General features: G+C 42.3%; 1 protein-coding gene across 1 annotated transcript in view; it reads right to left on the minus strand.

The window, feature by feature from the left end:
• Nucleotides 1-3,870: 3,870 nt before the first annotated feature.
• grip2a (glutamate receptor interacting protein 2a) overlaps nucleotides 3,871-19,642 on the minus strand; it is a gene marked incomplete at both ends in the record, with an annotated part of 104,738 nt that continues 88,966 nt past the window's right edge. Inside the window, 2 exon segments of the mRNA XM_084333531.1 lie at nucleotides 3,871-4,071; nucleotides 15,680-15,826. Of these exon segments, the coding sequence (XP_084189657.1) occupies nucleotides 3,871-4,071; nucleotides 15,680-15,826 (348 nt within the window).

A 19,642-nucleotide genomic window follows, 5' to 3' on the forward strand; every position in this document is an offset into this window, starting at 1 on the left:
CTCGAACGTTGCTAGACTATGCCTCCCACTGGTCGGTTGCAGTGAGGACCAAGCCTTGCATCACGTGTCTCCTCCGGTACACGAGGAGGCAGCTGTCGCATCTTTTCACCTGAACAGCGTGATCTCAGTGGCGATGAGTAACGCGTGGGAGGCTCACGCTGCCCCCAATACTTCCTGATTCTGCTGTACAGGCGCACCAACCGACCTGTAGGAGTCACTGTCCACAACGTCCAATCCCCACCCACCGGCTTTCCCACCCCTAACACTGCCAATTATGTTAGTATGACGACCGGCCAAGCTGGTAGCAACGCAGAGAGCTGGGCTCGATACCAGCACATCCTGCGTTAGTGGCGAGCGCCTTGCCCACTGCGCCACTCAGCCACCCGTTGGTTTTTTAATTGTTCTATTATGAACTAAGCAACTAATTTAAGCTTTTTTATATACTTTTTTTTTATCCTCCTGTTTTTCTGTGTTTTTCTCCCATCCCAATTTAGTCATCATGCCAATTCCCCCCTCCCCTTCCTGGTCGTTGCTCGCATGTGCAGGCGCTGGTCGGTCAAGGGAGGGTTGATAGATAGTAGTTTTCATCTGCCAGCACCAGACTCATTGGTGAGGTGTAACGTGTGGGAGGCTCACACTACCCTCACCATCTCCCTTCCTCACTGTGCAGGCGCCCTGACCGACCTGTAGGAGTCGCTGTTTACAACGACCAGATTACCACCCACCGGCTTTCCCTGCCGCTGACTCTGCCAATTGAGCCAGTATGATGGCCGGCCAAGCCGGAGTCAGCGCTGACAGCCGGATTCGATACCAGTGTCTCGCGTTGGTGACGAGCGCTTAGTCCGCTGCGCCACCCAGCCGCCTTGCTTTTTTATACTTGAAGAGTGCCTTGAACTTGTTTTTTCAACAGGTTAACCCTTTTACTTCCACATGACAAAGGGTTAACCCTTTCACTACGACACGACAGGTTAACCTTTCACTACAGACGGTTAGCCTCTGGCATCACACATCCCCTACTCTCATCCTTGATCAATACGGTTTATGTTGAGCAAAGCTGCTTCTACGAATCAGAACACACCTCACACCCTGCCGTGAAATAGCAAACTATTTATTTACACCGAAAGTCCTCCCTTGCTGCTGCAGCATCGTGGGCGTCGGGACGACAGTTCATTGACACGTCTTCTTGGGTGTTCCCTCTTTACCCATCAGTCCCCTGGCAGGTGGGAACCCACATGGACAACTCTCTTTCCCCACAAGGATGGGACCGGCTTTATTTGGTCACGTATGTGGTATAAAAGAGAGGTACTGGGGGTTATTGTAAAGCCTGCATCAGCCCATTCAGTGGCCAGGCTTGTAAAGTGGGTACATAACACTGGGAACGGTTACCACCGACTTGGATACGGGATAATAAAACAAACCCAGCACCCTACACTAGAGGTTCAGCACAAGTTCAGCACCCTACACCATAAGTTCAGCACAGTCGCAGGGTCAAGTCTATGAAAGGTATAATATACTTATGGGGAAAGTCATAAAAACTGCACTATTTTTAAATGACAAAACGAGCATGGTTTTAAAATCTAATTTAATAAAAAGCAAGAAATACATTTCTCCGTTCAAAATAAAATAAAATCCCATGTTATACTTTATATTAATTTCATCAGATTTAGTTTCATTCCCTACGCAATACTATTGATAGTTATGTCTGGAAAAGGTTGGGGGGGGGGGGGGGGACCAAAAAAAACGCTACGGAAACTAACGTTCGGCATCACATCTCACACAGGAAACACGCGTGCAAAACTTTACATCAGGAGGGAGAGGGTATCAAAATAATATAACCATAAAAATAGGCCTCTGTTATACAATATTACATTTAATACTAGACAAAAAGACATTTGAGAGCAGAAAAAAAAAATATATATATATATATCCCAAGGATTAAGCATCCTTCTCTGCTCTGGACGGCGTGTCTGCAAACCTCACTACAGCACTAAACCAGACAATACAATAAATGAAACAAATAATCGTATTTCCACCGAGGCGGCTGGGTAAGCAGGCCTGATGGATTATACAAGAGCTTTATAAAAATATACAGTGTGATGATAAAAAGGGAACACTATTTTCCGGGAGACAGAGATTTTGATTGTTCAGTGAAAATGATGCTCTGATTATTTGTTCCCCTCCAGGAACAATGACAGCATTCTGTTTAGAGGGAAACATCCTATACATGCTTAACATGCTTAGAAACATGGGAGGAAAACAGCCAAAACGTAAACCAATACCTAATCAAGCATTTGTGTAGTTGGACCTATAAAAGGATGATTAAACGTATTTAAAAGTAAACGACTAAATCAATACTCATTAAAAATTGAAAGACTTTTCAATTTTCAAAGAGACATGACTCACTTCCAGAACCATTAGCGAGGCACCACACACACACATACACACTCTGCGCTACTGTAAGTCATTCTGGTGCAATGCCTTATGAAACATGTTGAACTAGAACACATTCAAATAATAAAAGTGAATACTGACAAGAGAAAAGTGAGACTTTGACCTCTGGGACATAAAAAGAGGTTAATGGTGGTAGAAAACAGACTTCGGTTTGTGTGGAAAATGCAGAAAGGTAAAACTTGTGGGGGGGGGGGCTTGTGGCAGGATTGTGAAAACAAAGAACCTTGTGCAAACATTGTGAATGGAAACTATCCATAGCTTAGGAGTTGTATAACTGAATTATCAAGATTAATAAAACATTTAATAAAAAAGAAATTCTGAAATGCACTAGGCCTAGTGTATACAGGGGGGACAAGGGCCTCAAACCCCTTTCAAAGTCATTCGTCCTTCACGTGACAGTCACTGGAAAACAGAAAGACTAAAGTCCATTTTCACCAACATTGCAGACGTGAAGCTGGAGGTGTGGTTCTGAAGTAGAAATGTTTCTGATACTTGGCAAGAAGCAGTAAGCATTCTATCTGGAGGCTTGTTTTGTCTCTATGTCAGCAGTACAGGAGCCTAGTGAGTCTGAAGGCTTGTCTCTAGACTAGCAGTACAGGAGCCTAGTGAGTCTGAAGGCTTGTCTCTATGTCAGCAGTACAGGAGCCTAGTGAGTCAAGAGAGGAGGGCAGTCGGCCAAGACATGTCTGAAATAATAGCTTGGCACAGCATGCTTCGAGTCCTCCGACACCCTGTGTGCACGTGTGTGTGTGTACACACATCTTTGTGTGCGCGTGTGTGTATGTGAGAATGTGTATGGTGACAGAACCGAATATATATATTTTTTTAAGTATGATCTGTGCTACATTAACAATGCCAGTTACAAAAGGTAATGATGGCAGTTACAACAGTGTGTGCGTGGTGACGAGCCATGAAAGATTAATGCTATACATTTTCAATGAGAGTATTAACCCAAGTGTGGTGTTTGACTTGCCCCAGGCGTGGGCATCGTTGTTCTGGCTAAGTCAGAAGCCATGACTCCCTACTTATGTAACTCACCACGTGTCTTTGTTTTTTCTGCCCCTGACGATTAAGCTTCTTCTCTGGATCACATGAAGTGACTCAAACTGACCACAGCAAATATGGATATGGACGTGGACGTGCGCGAGTGCACGTGTGTGAGTATGTGTGTACATGTGTGTGTATGTTTAAGTGCCTTACAAGTGTGACAAGAGTTGGCGTGTACGTGTTTGTTTGCACTCTCTGGATCTGCACACGTGAGGGGAGGTTCTGGGTATTGTGTGGCCACACACATGTATGGACATGCGAGACAGTGCAAGAGGTACGATTAAGACTGATATGTCTGGTGCTTCAATGCCACATAGTCGATACAGTATTTCAAGAAGCTAGTGTGTATTATCGGGACCTGTGACCTTGGGGTCACAGAGAGATGCTATTGGTCCGGTGCTCTGGGAGACTGAACAGGAGGTTGGAGTGGTCCTGGTGGTCCTCCCAAGCTGACCCAGGATCTGCCACTGCCAACGGGTTCCTGCTGATAACCAAGTTTAAGACGTCTCCCGCTTCCACAATGAGGGGCACAGTGAGGCAGCAATCCAGGTCTCTGGTCCTCGCCCGGTTCACCTGCAAAATCAACTCACTTTTAATTATTATTATTTTTTAAAGGTAGTTCCGAGGCAATCGCAACCTCTAAATCAGGAACACAATTTTCTCATGAACTTGTGGCTTCCTGTCGTGAAAGAGGAAGTTGCGATTCTTTAAGTGTGTCATTTAACTTGTGGTCATGTTTGCTCATGAGTCAAGTGAGGAAGCGAGAAGACGGAGAAGACGGATTAAACCAGATTTGTTCAGACTAGATGAGTTATGTTTACAGACTAGATGAGTTATGTTTACAAACTAGATGGGTTATGTATAATAATAATAATAATAATAATAATAATAATAATAAATCACATTTCTATAGGATGAGGGCAGGTAAGGGATAATGAATCTAATCTAAACTAACTAATGGGGGAAAGCCTTGGTGAAGAGGTGTGTTTTGAAATGAGGTGTGTATACAGTCTAGACGAGTTATGGTTACAGACTAGATGAGTTATGTTTACAGTCTAGATGAGATGTTTACAGTCTAGATGAGTTATGTTTACAGTCTAGACGAGTTATGGTTACAGACTAGATGAGTTATGTTCACAGACTAGATGAGTTATGTTTACAGTCTAGATGAGATGTTTACAGTCTAGATGAGTTATGTTTACAGTCTAGATGAGATGTTTACAGTCTAGATGAGTTATGTTTACAGTCTAGACGAGTTATGGTTACAGACTAGATGAGTTATGTTCAGACTAGATGAGTTATGTTTACAGACTAGACGAGTTATGTTTACAGACTAGATGAGTTATGTTTACAGACTAGATGAGTTATGTTTACAGACTAGATTAGTTCTAGATGAGTTATGTTTACAGACTAGATGAGTTATGTTTACAGACTAGATGAGTTATGTTTACAGACTAGATGTTTACAGACTAGATGAGTTATGTTTACAGACTAGATGAGTTATGTTTACAGTCTAGATGAGATGTTTACAGTCTAGATGAGTTATGTTTACAGTCTAGACGAGTTATGGTTACAGACTAGATGAGTTATGTTCACAGACTAGATGAGTTATGTTTACAGTCTAGATGAGATGTTTACAGTCTAGATGAGTTATGTTTAGAGTCTAGATGAGATGTTTACAGTCTAGATGAGTTATGTTTACAGTCTAGACGAGTTATGGTTACAGACTAGATGAGTTATGTTCAGACTAGATGAGTTATGTTTACAGACTAGACGAGTTATGTTTACAGACTAGATGAGTTATGTTTACAGACTAGATGAGTTATGTTTACAGACTAGATTAGTTCTAGATGAGTTATGTTTACAGACTAGATGAGTTATGTTTACAGACTAGATGAGTTATGTTTACAGACTAGATGTTTACAGACTAGATGAGTTATGTTTACAGACTAGATGAGTTATGTTTACAGACTATACAGACTAGATTAGTTATGTTTACAGACTAGATTAGTTATGTTTACAGTCTAGATGAGTTATGTTTACAGACTAGACTAGTTATGTTTATACAACGGCATGCAAATTTCGCGATTCTGATTGGCTGAAACAGGCCATTTACACGTATGTATTGGGAACACTCCACGCTGCTGGCCCAGGACCCGCCCACAACCGAATCACATCACATCACTCCGCCGGATCACAAGATGGCGGACAATAATCTTTAACAAATGGATATGTTGATAGCATCATAACGACTAAATATCAAGCGATTCTGTCACGGTGAATGTCTTAAGGCCTCTGCATGCTACAGAAACTTCAAAGCAACTGCAACACAACATCGACAAAGCAACGGTGTTTTAGACACTCTGCCTTTATGCTTCTGCAACATCGACGCGCAAAGTTAGTTTAACTAAAGTTAGTTTAGGTTCGTGCTAACGTTAGATAATGTACAAAATAAACGTATTTCCGGTGATTTTAGACGTCGCTCTTTTATTTTGAAATCCCCAGACCGGAAGTGTTAGTGTCTGTTGCTAGCAGCTTAACTTTGTGCTTTTCGAGCTAACGTTACCGTAACGTCATTAGTTTCCAATGGAGAGGACCTCGGCTCACATGCAGCTCAAACTACCTGTTGGAATAAATTAATTGATTGATGTTTAACTTGTCCCTGTGTGTGTCCAGTCATTTCGACTAGCAAACGTTGTATTTAACGTTACCTCAGGACGGATACCATTGTATTTACTTGGTTAGCTATGTAGCTAATGTGGATAGCATTTTGAATAGACCCAATGCTAGCTGGCTGGCTACAGCTTTATTTACTCAATTATGGAGGCTTTTTAATCGTCAAGGTAAGAGAGGATTTGTCATGATCAACTGAAGGCGTATGCTATGGAACAATATGTGCTTGGGTTTTCAGAAAAAGGCGAGCTATGTGACGCTAATTATTTAGCGTCAACGCTGGCTACAACAATGGAGGATGTTATTCTCTGCGGGACCAATATTATTCTATGACAGCCCCGCCCCCATTCGCTAACCAACCAATCACTGCTACGCAATATCAACGCAACGGTTGTTTAGGTTAGATTTGGGGGACATGTACGCAACGTCCAAGCAACACAGTCTACAAGACCCTCTAAAACAACCGCGCTGAAATCGCGCCGATGTTGTGTTGCAGTTGCTCTGAAGTTTCTGTAGCATGCAGAGGCCTTTAGTCTCTTACACAATGTTGGATTGTGTAATATATGGGTCATGAATCATTGTGTAACAAAAGAAAAATCACGGATTGATTGATTAATTTGCCATTTCTTTTTCAATTTCTTTTTCCTTCACTCTGACTGCAGCGCTGAGCGCTCACTCTCACACTGTCCGACGCTGGCTCTAGTCTCCACCCACCCCCACACACACACTCCTGTCTGCAACAGCGGGGGAAAGTCAGACTGAGAGAGGAGCAGCCGAGTGCTGCACTGTTTTAAGTGAGCATGGTCTATTGAATTGATTGATTGGTTGATTGCTAATTTTATTACTGTACGCCTGGTTTCCAACTGGTTGAGTTTAGGCTAAAAAAATAAATAAAAAAATAGGGCGAAGAAAACATTTTTTTCCTATAGGGCAAAGAAAACGTTTTAATTTGTTTTACCTACTTTCTATAGAAGCATCTAAGAATGAAGTTCTATAGAAAGTAGGTCTGCATCCCCTTAACAATTGTGTGTATTGAGCCGTACTGTATTGTACCCATTCTGCATCTGGTAATACAATTTTCAATCAATCAATCAATCATTCCAATAACAACCACTAACTTCATAATTAAAAACTAAAGAAACGTTGGATGTGTTAGTTGGTTGGATGTCTTAGTTGAAAGGCAGTTGGATGTGTTAGTTGGTTGGATGTCTTAGTTGAAAGACAGTTGGATGTGTTAGTTGGTTGGATGTCTTAGTTGAAAGGCAGTTGGATTCCAATAACACACAGTTGGATGTGTTAGTTGGTTGGATGCACTTCCGAGCTGATTCCACATGGAGGCAATTTCTCTTTTTTGTTGTTGTGGGAACTACTTTTTCTGGCGGATGGTTTTCTCAATAAATCTTCGATTAATGTGTGTTTATTGTATAGCAATAAGGTTGAATGAATGTGGCAGTTGTATAAAAGCATTACACCACTTGCAGTCGTGATTTGTGAACAATAAACCACTCCTGCGTGTGATGTAATGCTTAATTACAGACTAGATTAGTTATGTTTACAGACTAGATTAGTTATGTTTACAGTAGGGCTGCAACTAACGATTATTTTGGTAGTCGACTAATCTGTTGATTATTTTTTCGATTAGTCTACTAATCTAACGATTATTTCTGTCACACCCTCCATCTCTGCTTCCTGTGGGCGAGGCTCCTTTTCCGGGCTCTTAGCAGACTTCTTAGCTTAACATAACAGACCGACAGTACGTTTGGGGGAACTAATGGGATAACTGGGGTTGCAACAATAATAATAATAATAATAATAATAATAATAATAATAATAATAATAATAATAATAATAATAATAATAATAATAATAATAATAAATAATATATCCTTCTTAGCAGACTTCTTAGCTTAACATCCCAGGGAACTAATGGGATAACTGGGGATGTTTGCTCCTGACAAGAGTCTCAAAGTCTGGGGTGATGGGTAGACAAAGCAACTCTGAGGTCATGCTCAATGTCCAATCTGTTCCTCTGCTTTGTCTTCAGCTGGACTTTCACAAAGATAGGTAGTGCAAAAATATATATATCATTTAAAAAAATAAAAATTTGTTTTTTTAAGGCCAACTTGCAGGTTGTATTTTTGTTCAATAAACAATGTGACTAGGCCAACGCTGACTTTCATGAAGAGGGAAAAAAATTATCGAAATTGACCCAGTTTTAGCGTTTTTATCAAACATTTTGTCGACCAAACCACAACCTCCACGCACGGTGTGTCATCTTAATGATGACGTCACACAAGGTGCAGGGCAGCAGGGGCTCTGAGAGTCACAGGCAGGTAGTGGCACGAAGCACAGAGCCTTGCTACTACTAGCCGAGGAGCTAGTCTCTGTTTCACCTAACACTAGTGCTCCGTGATCATAGCCATTGATCTCTAAAGCTAACCATTATTTGTAAAAGCCACAACCACGTTACCATATTTGTAATAATGTAAATCATTGTGTCATTGTACATATTGTGTATATACCGTAACGTTAGTAGCTAAGTTCAAGTTCAAGTTCAAGTTCTTTAATAGTTGTCATACAGAAGTACAGGATACTTTCATACAAAATGCTTCTTACTGTTACGCTCCAGAGACTGTGCTAGACAAGATAGTATCAAATAACATAATAACATAATATAGCATGAATTTAGAAGAAGAAAATGAGGTCAGTGTTCGGTATAGACATATGTACAATGTTCTGAGTTACCATATAATATACAATACACAATACTATGCAGTGTACTAATGTACAGTACTATCTAGTGCAAAGCAGAAATGGGATGAGGTACAATTTTAGGTACAATTTACAGTAAGGTGTACGAGTTGTAGTGCAATCCTTCATCCATAAATATAAAGTGTGGGGAGTGGGTGCTACAGTGTGTTTGTTTAAAGTGGGTGTGTGCTATAAGTGTGTGGAGTGGGTGCTACAGTGCGTTTGTTTAAAGTGAGTGTGTGCGTGTGGATGTGTGTGCTATGTGCGTTTGGTGGTTGTTGTTGTGTAGTGTTCATTCATTGTTCGTTTAGCAGCCTGATGGCCTGGGGATAGAAGCTTCTTCTGAGTCTTTCTGTGCTCGCCTTGAGACTCCTGTATCGCTTGCCTGACCGCAGCAGTTCAAAGAGGCAGTTGTTCGGGTGACTGGAGTCTTTAATGATTCTCTTAGCCTTGCCCTTGCAACGCTTGTAGTAAATGTTCTGGAGGGTGGGGAGCCCCCCTCCAATTGTGCGTTCGGCTGAACGTGTCACTCTTTGTAGTCTGCTTTGGTCTTGTGCAGTGCTATTCCCAAACCAGGAGGTGATGTTGCCGGTCAAGATGCTCTCTATTGTACATGAGTAGAAGTTCTTAAGGATCTTCTGGCTGACTTGGAACTAAGTTAGCTAGCTTGGTAGCCAGCATTCTCGAAACTCCTAACATGGCCCGATTTAAAATGGTTCTCTCCTCTTTGTATACCTTTGTCCTCACAAGTATTCTGCCAGGGAACTTATGGACACGACAATAGTAGTAGTTATAAGGTGTTTGAGCTTGTAACGTTAGTTAGCTAATAGCTATCGTGGTAGCCCCTTTCGTGACTGTGATGCACCGAGTGCTATCCGAGTGGGCTACTATCGTATCTACATGCCGTGACGTGTAGCTTGCTAGCCGGCATGATGCGTGCAGTGCTTTGCCCCACAGGTCTGAGAAGAGGACCTGCACATTTTTACTCGTTTCCCAAACTCTTTTACATGCACGACAGTAGACATAATGCTAACGTTAGCGGGGTAACGTTAGCCAGAGCCATATAGCCAGCTTGATACTATGACCCGGGGATAAGGCGACAGCCCACAGACCAGTAGCGCTGCTGTACTGAACAACAGGCTGCCTAGTGGTACATGTAGTTCTTTTTTTACGACATTAAAAACCTTATAACTACCTTGTTTCAACCAGTTGTAGCTGGTCCATCAAAGTCTCCGACGATTGTAAGGCGTCCATTTGGATCAAGGAAATAGCTTTCTGCACTCGTCAAACTCCATTGTAGTGGATCAGAAGTAGGGAAAGTTACCTGGAGTGACGTCACGGCCCTGCTAGCGTCTGATAAGCTTTTTGATTTCCTCCATGCATGTTATTCGTGCGTGGACCTTTTTAACCCTTTCTGAGTGGCATTTCCGGCGTCAAATGGAAAAAAATAAATAATGAAATTAGATACCAATGATGTAAACTACCCATACTTGAAGAGTAGGGTTTAACCAGCAAGTTGGCCTTTAATACAACGCATCGACGCAAAAATTCGGCGTCGACGAGTTTTTATGATCGACGTCGTCGATTATGTCGACTAATCGTTGCAGCCCTAGTTTACAGACTAGATTAGTTATGTTTACAGTCTAGATGAGTTATGTTTACAGACTTTTATGTTTACAGACTAGATGAGTTATGTTTACAGACTAGATGAGTTATGTTTACAGACTAGATGAGTTATGTTTACAGACTAGATGAGTTATGTTCACAGACTAGATGAGTTATGTTCACAGACTAGATGAGTTATGTTTACAGACTAGATTAGTTATGTTTACAGACTAGTTATGTTTACAGACTAGATTAGTTATGTTTACAGACTAGATGAGTTATGTTTACAGACTAGATGAGTTATCGGGCGGCTACGTGGCGTAGTGGGCAAGGCACTCGCCACGAAATGCTGGAGACGCTGGGCTCGTCAGTTCGAGCCCAGCGCTCCACATTTGCTTTCAGTTTAGCTGGTCGTCCACAGTAATACACATTGGCCGTATTACGGGGAGGAAAACTGAAGGGTGGGGATCGGGCGTTGTGGACAGCGACTCCTACAGGTCGGTTGGTGCGCCTGCGCAGTAGAATCAGGAAGTGTCGGGGGCAGCGTGAGCCTCCCACGCGTTACTCCTCGCCACTGAGAGATCGAGCTGCGCAGGTGAAAAGATGCGACTGCTGTTACCTCAAGTACCGGAGGGGACTTGTGCTATGTATGACTTAGTCCACATTGCAGCCGGCTTGTGGGAGGCAAGAAACAGCGTCCGTGACAGGGGAGGGTTGAATTGGATGATACGAAATTGGGATGGGAGAAAAATATAGAAAAAAATGGGAGAAAAAGTGGATAAAAAAAAAAAAGAGACTAGATGAGTTATGTTTACAGTCTAGATGAGTTATGTTTACAGACTAGTTATGTTTACAGACTAGATTAGTTATGTTTACAGTAGTGCTGTCAATCGATTAAAATATTTAATCTGATTAATCGCATGATTGTCCATAGTTAACTCGCGATTAATTGCAAATTAATCACATTTTATTTTTTTATCTACCTTAAACAGATCTTTTTTAAGTTCCAAGTTTTAATACTCTTATCAACATGAGTCAACAAATGCTTTCTTTATGCAGCCATTTAACACAAAAGGATGACCCTCATGCATTGCAAATTTGCATCAAATTCAAAACAGATTGATGCACAAAATAACTTAAAAGAAAATAATAATTTAAAACAATGAATAAAGTGTGCATGAAATAATAGGGGAAAGAAAATGTTAGGAACTTGTTACATTCACCCACACACAAGGGCTGATTAATCACACAAACCCCCCCTCTCTCTCTCACACACACACTCTCCCAGCTCTCTCTTGCCCCTTCCTCATCTCTCTCACCCCCTCTCTCTCTCTCTCTCTCTCTATATCTCACACACACACTTCAGAAACAAACATAGTATCAATGAGAGCATCAATAATACACCCGAGTGAAGTCTAGTTAAAAAAAAAAAAACAAAAAAAAAAACATTTCTTAAAAGTTAATCGTGAGTTATATAGTGGCGTTAATAGAATCAGGCGATAACGCGTTAATACCGCGTTAACTTTGACAGCCTTAGTTTACAGACTAGATTAGTTATGTTTACAGACTAGATGAGTTATGTTTACAGACTAGTTATGTTTACAGACTAGATGAGTTATGTTTACAGACTAGATGAGTTACGTTTACAGCAATCCGGCTAGAAATCCTGCCAAATTGTACCTAGAGAAACATAAATGTATCAACATTACATATTACACCAAACTATACAAATTAAATTGACAATTACATGTTGATGTTAAAATTCTACACAGTTGAATTCATTTTATGGATGTACTGAAGGGGACGACATGCCCAAGTCACAAGTCTCAAACGGGGAGCGAGTTGAAGGGGAACACCACCCAAATTAAGAATTTCAGTATGTTATTTTCATGGTGTAGAAAAGTTCAATCAATATTTGAGACACTCTAGCCCGACCCATGGAACGTACGCAAGCCAGCTCTATCGGGTCTGAGCAGTGCTTTGAGAAATAAACAAATACAGTAGCTTGCAGGCGAATATGGTCGTCAATAAAGTCAATTTGACTTAACCACAGTGATGTGTTGGTGTCTTGCTTGTCTCTCATGCCAGGGCGAATTCCTGGCTCTGTGATCACATTAAAAAGTGTAGAAAAATACTATTTTGTGTCCCTCTCTGGAGTGAATGAATGAATGAAAACTTTATTAACAGATTGCAGAATGGGTACAGTACAGTACAGCTCAATACATACAATTGTTAAGGGGATGCAGACCAGAGAAAGACTTTCGTCTTGTTTACATCAGGGTCCCCCATTTTCAATTCATCGTAACATATATGACATACATGACATACAGATAGACAGTACTGCTACATCTATACATTTATGACATACCAGATTTGCAATTACAGTACTGTTTGTGATACAAAAAGAGTCCAGAAAGAAAAGAGTATATACATTAGGCGTAGAAACTGTACATTGGATTGGGTAGGTGGGGGTGGGGGGGGACTGTACATTGGAGGTGGTTGGGGGGGGGGGGGGGGGTTGGTTGGGTAGGAGTGGGGGGGGGGGGGGGGGGGGGGGGGGGTTGGGTAGGAGGGGTGGGTGGGGACTGTACATTGGAGGTGGTTGGGTGGGTGGTTGGGTAGGAGTGGGGGGGGGGGGGGTTGGGTAGGAGGGGTGGGTGGGGGACACTGTACAACTGTACAAACAACACTGTACATTGGATTATTGACAAGACCATACTTGGTAATTTACTGTACATTGGAGGGGGTTGTGTTCGGACATTTACAGGAGCAAGGCAACGTTCACGCATGAAGGTTATTCTATAATGTAATATAAAAAACCCTGTGTAATTGCACACTGGCAGCCTTGTTAACACACATGGAGAAATTGTCTTTTTCCTGTACTTTAATATAATCATAGCACCAGGAATTCATTGCAGCATGAGGGACGAGACACCAACACATCACCATGTTAAGTCATATTGACTTTATTGATAGCCATTTTAGCTGGAAAGCTATTTGTTTACTTCTGCTTTCAGACCCAATGGAGCCAATTAGCTTGTGTACGTTCCATGGGTCCAACATGTCGTGCACAATTGTACAGCCCTGGACTATTTTATTTTATAATTCTATTATATTGTGCCTCTATTTTTATTTATTTATTTTTTTTATCTTTTCCCCCCCTCCTTTTTCCGATTTTCCTCCCATCCCACTGTTAGTCGTTATGCCAATTCCCAACCCCCTTCCTGGTTGTTGCGCACTCCCCCCTACTGTTGGTCCAGGAGGCCGGAGACTGTCACATGCTTTCCTCCGACGCATGTGCAGCCAGCTGGCAGCCAGCGCAGATTCTCACCGGGAGAGTGTAACGTGTGGAAGGTCACACTACCTCCCTCCAGATCCTACCCTCGCTGTGCAGGCGCCCCGACCGAACTGTAGGGGTCGCTGTCCACAACGCCCAGGACCCACCCATCAGCTTTCCCACCCCTAACACTGCCAATTGTGTTAGTATGAACGACCAGCCAAGCTGATAGCAACGCCGAGAGCTGGATTCGAACCCAGCGTCTCCAGCGTTGATGGCGAGCGCCTTGCCCACTACACCACCTAGCCGCCCGTGCCTCTATTTTTTTATTTAGTTTATCCATTTTATTCTACCTTTTATTTTATTCTACCGTAATTGTCTGTCCGTTAATGTCGCACCAGATTACCAAATCAAATTCCTTGTATGTGTAAACTACTTGGCAATAAAGACCTTTCCGATTCTGATGTTATGCTGAGAGCTACTCAAACCTAAACACGGAAACCAGATAATCAAGACTCACACTTGTGATGTCATCAGGTAGAACGTCTGGCGCTGCTCCATAGACGATGAATGGGAGACTGATGTTGTGGACACACAGGAAGTTTGTCTTCTTTTTTTACACCCAAACAAGCTTAATATTGTGGTGTTCTCAGTTCTGAGACAGAAGATGTTCTCAGATGTTCTCAGATGATGTGAGACAGTCAGAACATTCCTCTGGGTGCCGTCAGTGTCCTCTTTACAATCGTTCCCCATTCATTGTTTATGGAGCAGCTCCAAACTTTATACTTTTTTTTTTTTTTTTATTATTGCAAAACAAAAATTATTAAAAGTCAGTACTCAACACACAATGCATAATGAAACTAACAATCAAGGTGGCTAAAATGACATGCAAGTACAGAAACAGAAAACAAAAAAAAGTCTATAATAATATTTTACCGTATACAGTGTATATCCAACGAAATTACCAATTATACCAATGCCTTATACAGGATATACCCCTAATACCTATTTTCTAAAACCCTACACACATATGCTCCAGCTCGAACCCCCCCCTCCCGGACCCTTCCTTGGATAGTACCTCCATTATCCCTCACTCCTAACCAGACACTACCATTATAAGCTAGCTTTTATTCTCTCCACCACTTCTAACCACATTGACATTTTGGATTCGTTGAGACCCAGAATTCTTGCTGTAGATATTTCTTGATAAATCACATCGAGATATGTAAGAAACCAAACCTTCCGGCACATTTTTTCCGGTTGAAACCAGCGTGATGCAATCAGTTTTTTAGCTACTGTGATACCCGATAAAACCAATCTCTTTAGCTGTGGATTTACTGCAAACTCAAAAACATCATTCAATAGTAATACAGAGGGGTGTACTGGTATATTCCAAGATACGAGTTTTGATAGAATGCCTTAACTGGTGGGCAGTCCCAATACATGTGCATAAATGTCCCTTCGTCTCCATTTGTACATTGGGAGCATTTTGTGTCTTGTTTAAGACCCATTCTGTTCAGTCTTATAGGAGTCAAGTATGTCCTGTGAATATAGTTAAGATTGATTTGTTGATGGTCCGGGTTCCTTGATGTAAGACGGACATTTGCCCATGCTTCTTGCCAACCAAACTTTATACTTGACGACATCATACATTTGAGTTTTAGCACTCTTGAGTTTGGGGATTTTGGAGAATTGTTAACTGATATTTTCTGGACTTTTTTAAGACCATAGGAATAACATGTATGCATTCTGAAAATGGCCGTAGTTCCCCTTTAAAAACAGAGCTGGCAACTAACCAGGCTACTCTAGTTACTGTCATTGAGGATTTATGACTTTTAATATGCTAACATGTGTAAACCATCAACAGTAGGCTACCTGTAGAATGCGGTCGTAGGGCTTCAGTCCTGCCTGGTCAGCTGGTCCGTCCAGACGGATCATGTTCACATAGACACCTTTCTCCAGGAGCCCATCAGACACGCTGAAGCCAAAGTCTCCCATCCCCATGTCCTTCCTCACAGTCACCTGCAAACACACACAATATTCACATCCCCATGTCCTTCCTCACAGTCACCTGCAAACACACACAATATTCACATCCCCATGTCCTTCCTCACAGTCACCTGCAAACACACACAATATTCACATCCCCATGTCCTTCCTCACAGTCACCTGCAAACACACACAATATTCACATCCCCATGTCCTTCCTCACAGTCACCTGCAAACACACAATATTCACATCCCCATGTCCTTCCTCACAGTCACCTGCAAACACACACAATATTCACATCCCCATGTCCTTCCTCACAGTCACCTGCAAACACACACAATATTCACATCCCCATGTCCTTCCTCACAGTCACCTGCAAACACACACAATATTCACATCCCCATGTCCTTCCTCACAGTCACCTGCAAACACACACAATATTCACATCCCCATGTCCTTCCTCACAGTCACCTGCAAACACACACAATATTCACATCCCCATGTCCTTCCTCACAGTCACCTGCAAACACACACAATATTCACATCCCCATGTCCTTCCTCACAGTCACCTGCAAACACACACAATATTCACATCCCCATGTCCTTCCTCTTCCTCACAGTCACCTGCAAACACACAATATTCACATCCCCATGTCCTTCCTCACAGTCACCTGCAAACACACACAATATTCACATTATTTATCCATGTGGATCTTGCTGTGTGGAAAGTAAAGTACTTTTACTCAAGTACTGTAACATGTAGAGTTATGTGTACTTTGTGAGCATTATAGGCAACTTTCTACTTTTATGTCACTATTTCAACACAGATATCCTACTATTTAATAGACTGCATTTCCCTATAAAGACCTGCAACTAGTCCTAGTTACTTATATCATTTTGATACAAGATTGCAATCTAGTTGTAAAAATAATCTCCTTTTTTGTTTAAAAAAAAACGAATTACTGTTGATATAAAAGGTGTGGTATAATGACAAAAACACTAACCAATATGCATATAATAGGCTATATGACTGCATAGGTGAAAGGGGAATATACTAAATTTCATCGGCAACCCCAAAAAGATTGCATGTGTGTGTTTCTGTGTGTGCCGCCGATTGCATGTGTGTGTCGCTGCATGACGACATTGTCAATGTGTGCAATGAATAAAGACTTCTTCAAAAGTCCAGTTTAATCTAATCTTTAAAAAATATGGTAATGTGTAACATAACAGGACCATCAATACTTTTAACTTTACCTAATAGACCCATCTCAAACCCTGCCCTCTTTTCTTGATCCTCCAATCACAATGGTTGCTTTTTCCTGACTTCTTTGTACCAAAATATGCTGAAGTCATTTTGTTTCTTCTTTTAAAGTACATTTGATATCAAGTACTTTATTACTTTTCAGTAGAATTATATGCAGGTAGTATTCTATTGCGTTATTTCCACATTTCCCTAAAGACAATGCAGATTTATTTTGCACACATGAATTTAGTTTAGACAGTTATTGAGTAAGATCATTTGAATATGGCCACCAATGACGTCATTGAGGACATTGAATCCTTGTGTTGTGTTTAATTACAGCTCCATTAAATTACGTAGATGAAAAAATAGCAACACCTTGTCTTATAGGGACTCTTAACTTATAATTTGGGTACTTGTTCCACCTGTTAAGTCAGTTTGGTTACATAGTGGCAGTTAACATGCTTGCATAACACAGGTGTATTCAAGGTCAGACATGTTTTTGGTTTCTGTTTTCCTCAGTGTTCTCCCTACATCTTAAGCGAGTTTAATCATCACCAACAGCAATGTCAACTGACAGATTATACCACATTAAGATCAGATGACAGAGATACAGAGTGGGATGTTTCTATAGAAAACACATTTTATTCTCTACACTAGAAGACAATGAGGCACTGTTTTACTTTCTAATCTCAGTATTCAGTTATACAACACAACGATACAATCAAATCCAGACTAATCCGCTGCGTTGTACAGCGCGTTCAGTGTGACGGGTCAGAGAGATGGACGTGTTTGTAGTTGGTTTGTCTGCTGTTCATGATAACAAACAGCAGAGAGCCGGTAGGAGGGATACAGGGCCCAGCGTAGAGAGGGAACGGTAAAACACACAGACCCAGAGAGGGAACGGTAAAACACACAGACCCAGAGAGGGAACGGTAAAACACACAGACCCAGAGAGGGAACGGTAAAACACACAGACCCAGATAGGGAACGGTAAAACACACACAGACCCAGAGAGGGAACGGTAAAACACACTAAGACCCAGAGAGGGAACGGTAAAACACACTAAGACCCAGAGAGGGAACGGTAAAACACACACAGACCCAGAGAGGGAACGGTAAAACACACTCAGACCCAGAGAGGGAACGGTAAAACACACTAAGACCCAGAGAGGGAACGGTAAAACACACTCAGACCCAGAGAGGGAACGGTAAAACACACACAGACCCAGCGAGGGAACGGTAAAACACACACAGACCCAGAGAGGGAACGGTAAAACACACACAGACCCAGCGAGGGAACGGTAAAACACACACAGACCCAGAGAGGGAACGGTAAAACACACTCAGACCCAAGAGGGAACGGTAAAACACACTCAGACCCAGAGAGGGAACAGTAAAACACACAGATGGGTGGCCGAGTAGCGCAGCGGACTAAGCGTCTGTCTACCACTACAGAGACAGTGGGATCGAATCCAGCTGTGGTGCCTCCGGCTTGGCCGACCGTCCATACTAACTGTTGGCAGTGTTAGCGGGTGGGAAAGCCGGCGAGGGTGGGTCCTGGTCGACTCCTACAGACCGGTCGGGGTGCCTGCACAGCAAGGTCGGGTCCTGGGAGAGGTAGTGTGCTCCTTCCACACGTTACACTCCCCCAGTGAGAGTCCGCGCTGCCAGGTGAAAAGAAGTGGGGATTGGCTACACATGTGTCGGAGGAAGCATGTGATAGTCTCCGCCCTCCCAGACCGACGGTAGGGGGCAGAGCACGCAACGACCAGGTAGGGGATTGGGAATTGGCATAACGACTAACATTGGGATGGGGGAAAGATGGAAAAAGAAAGGGGGGAAAAAAGAGAAAGTATATATAAAAAAAAAAAACACACACAGACAAACACCGGGGCCTAGCGTGTGGCCAGAGAAAACACACACATGGTATAATGACTGTTCCAACACAAACACACTGCAAGTCCCGACTGGTCCTGGTTCCCACTGGGTCCCGTCTCACTCTGCTGATGGGCAGAGCGTGTGAGCGAGTTGAGGGGCAACTCCTCCAGGGAGAGGAAAACTCCCTCACCAAGGCACCCGACTATGTTTTACAAATCAAGCACTCTTTTACCTAGCACATTCGGTGCCCTGGGCAAGCTTCAACTCGGCACGCAGTTCTACAGTAAAGTACTGCACCTTTATTTATTATAAACAAGAACAAGAGCTAAGAAGAAATACAAAGTGCACACTAAAGAATCATATAAAATATAGTATATATATATATATACTATATTATATATTATATATAGTATTTTTTTTTTTATCCACTTTTTCTCCTATTTTAATTTTTTTGGCTGCGCACCTACCCCCTACGGTCGGTCTGGGAGAGTGGAGGCTATCACATGCTTCCTCCGACACATGTGTAGCCAATCAACCGCTTCTTTTCACCTGGCAGCGCGGACTCTCACTGAGAGGGTGTAACGTGTGGAAGGATCACACTACCCCCCTTAGATCCTTTCCTCGCTGAGCAGGCCGAACTGTAGGAGTCGCTGTTTACAACGACCAGGACCCACCCACCAGCTTTCCCACCCCTAACACTGCCAATTGTGTTAGTATGAACGACCAGC

This window comes from Notolepis coatsorum (genome assembly GCF_963971535.1).
Source record: "Notolepis coatsorum genome assembly, chromosome: 17".
Lineage (NCBI taxonomy): Eukaryota > Metazoa > Chordata > Actinopteri > Aulopiformes > Paralepididae > Notolepis > Notolepis coatsorum.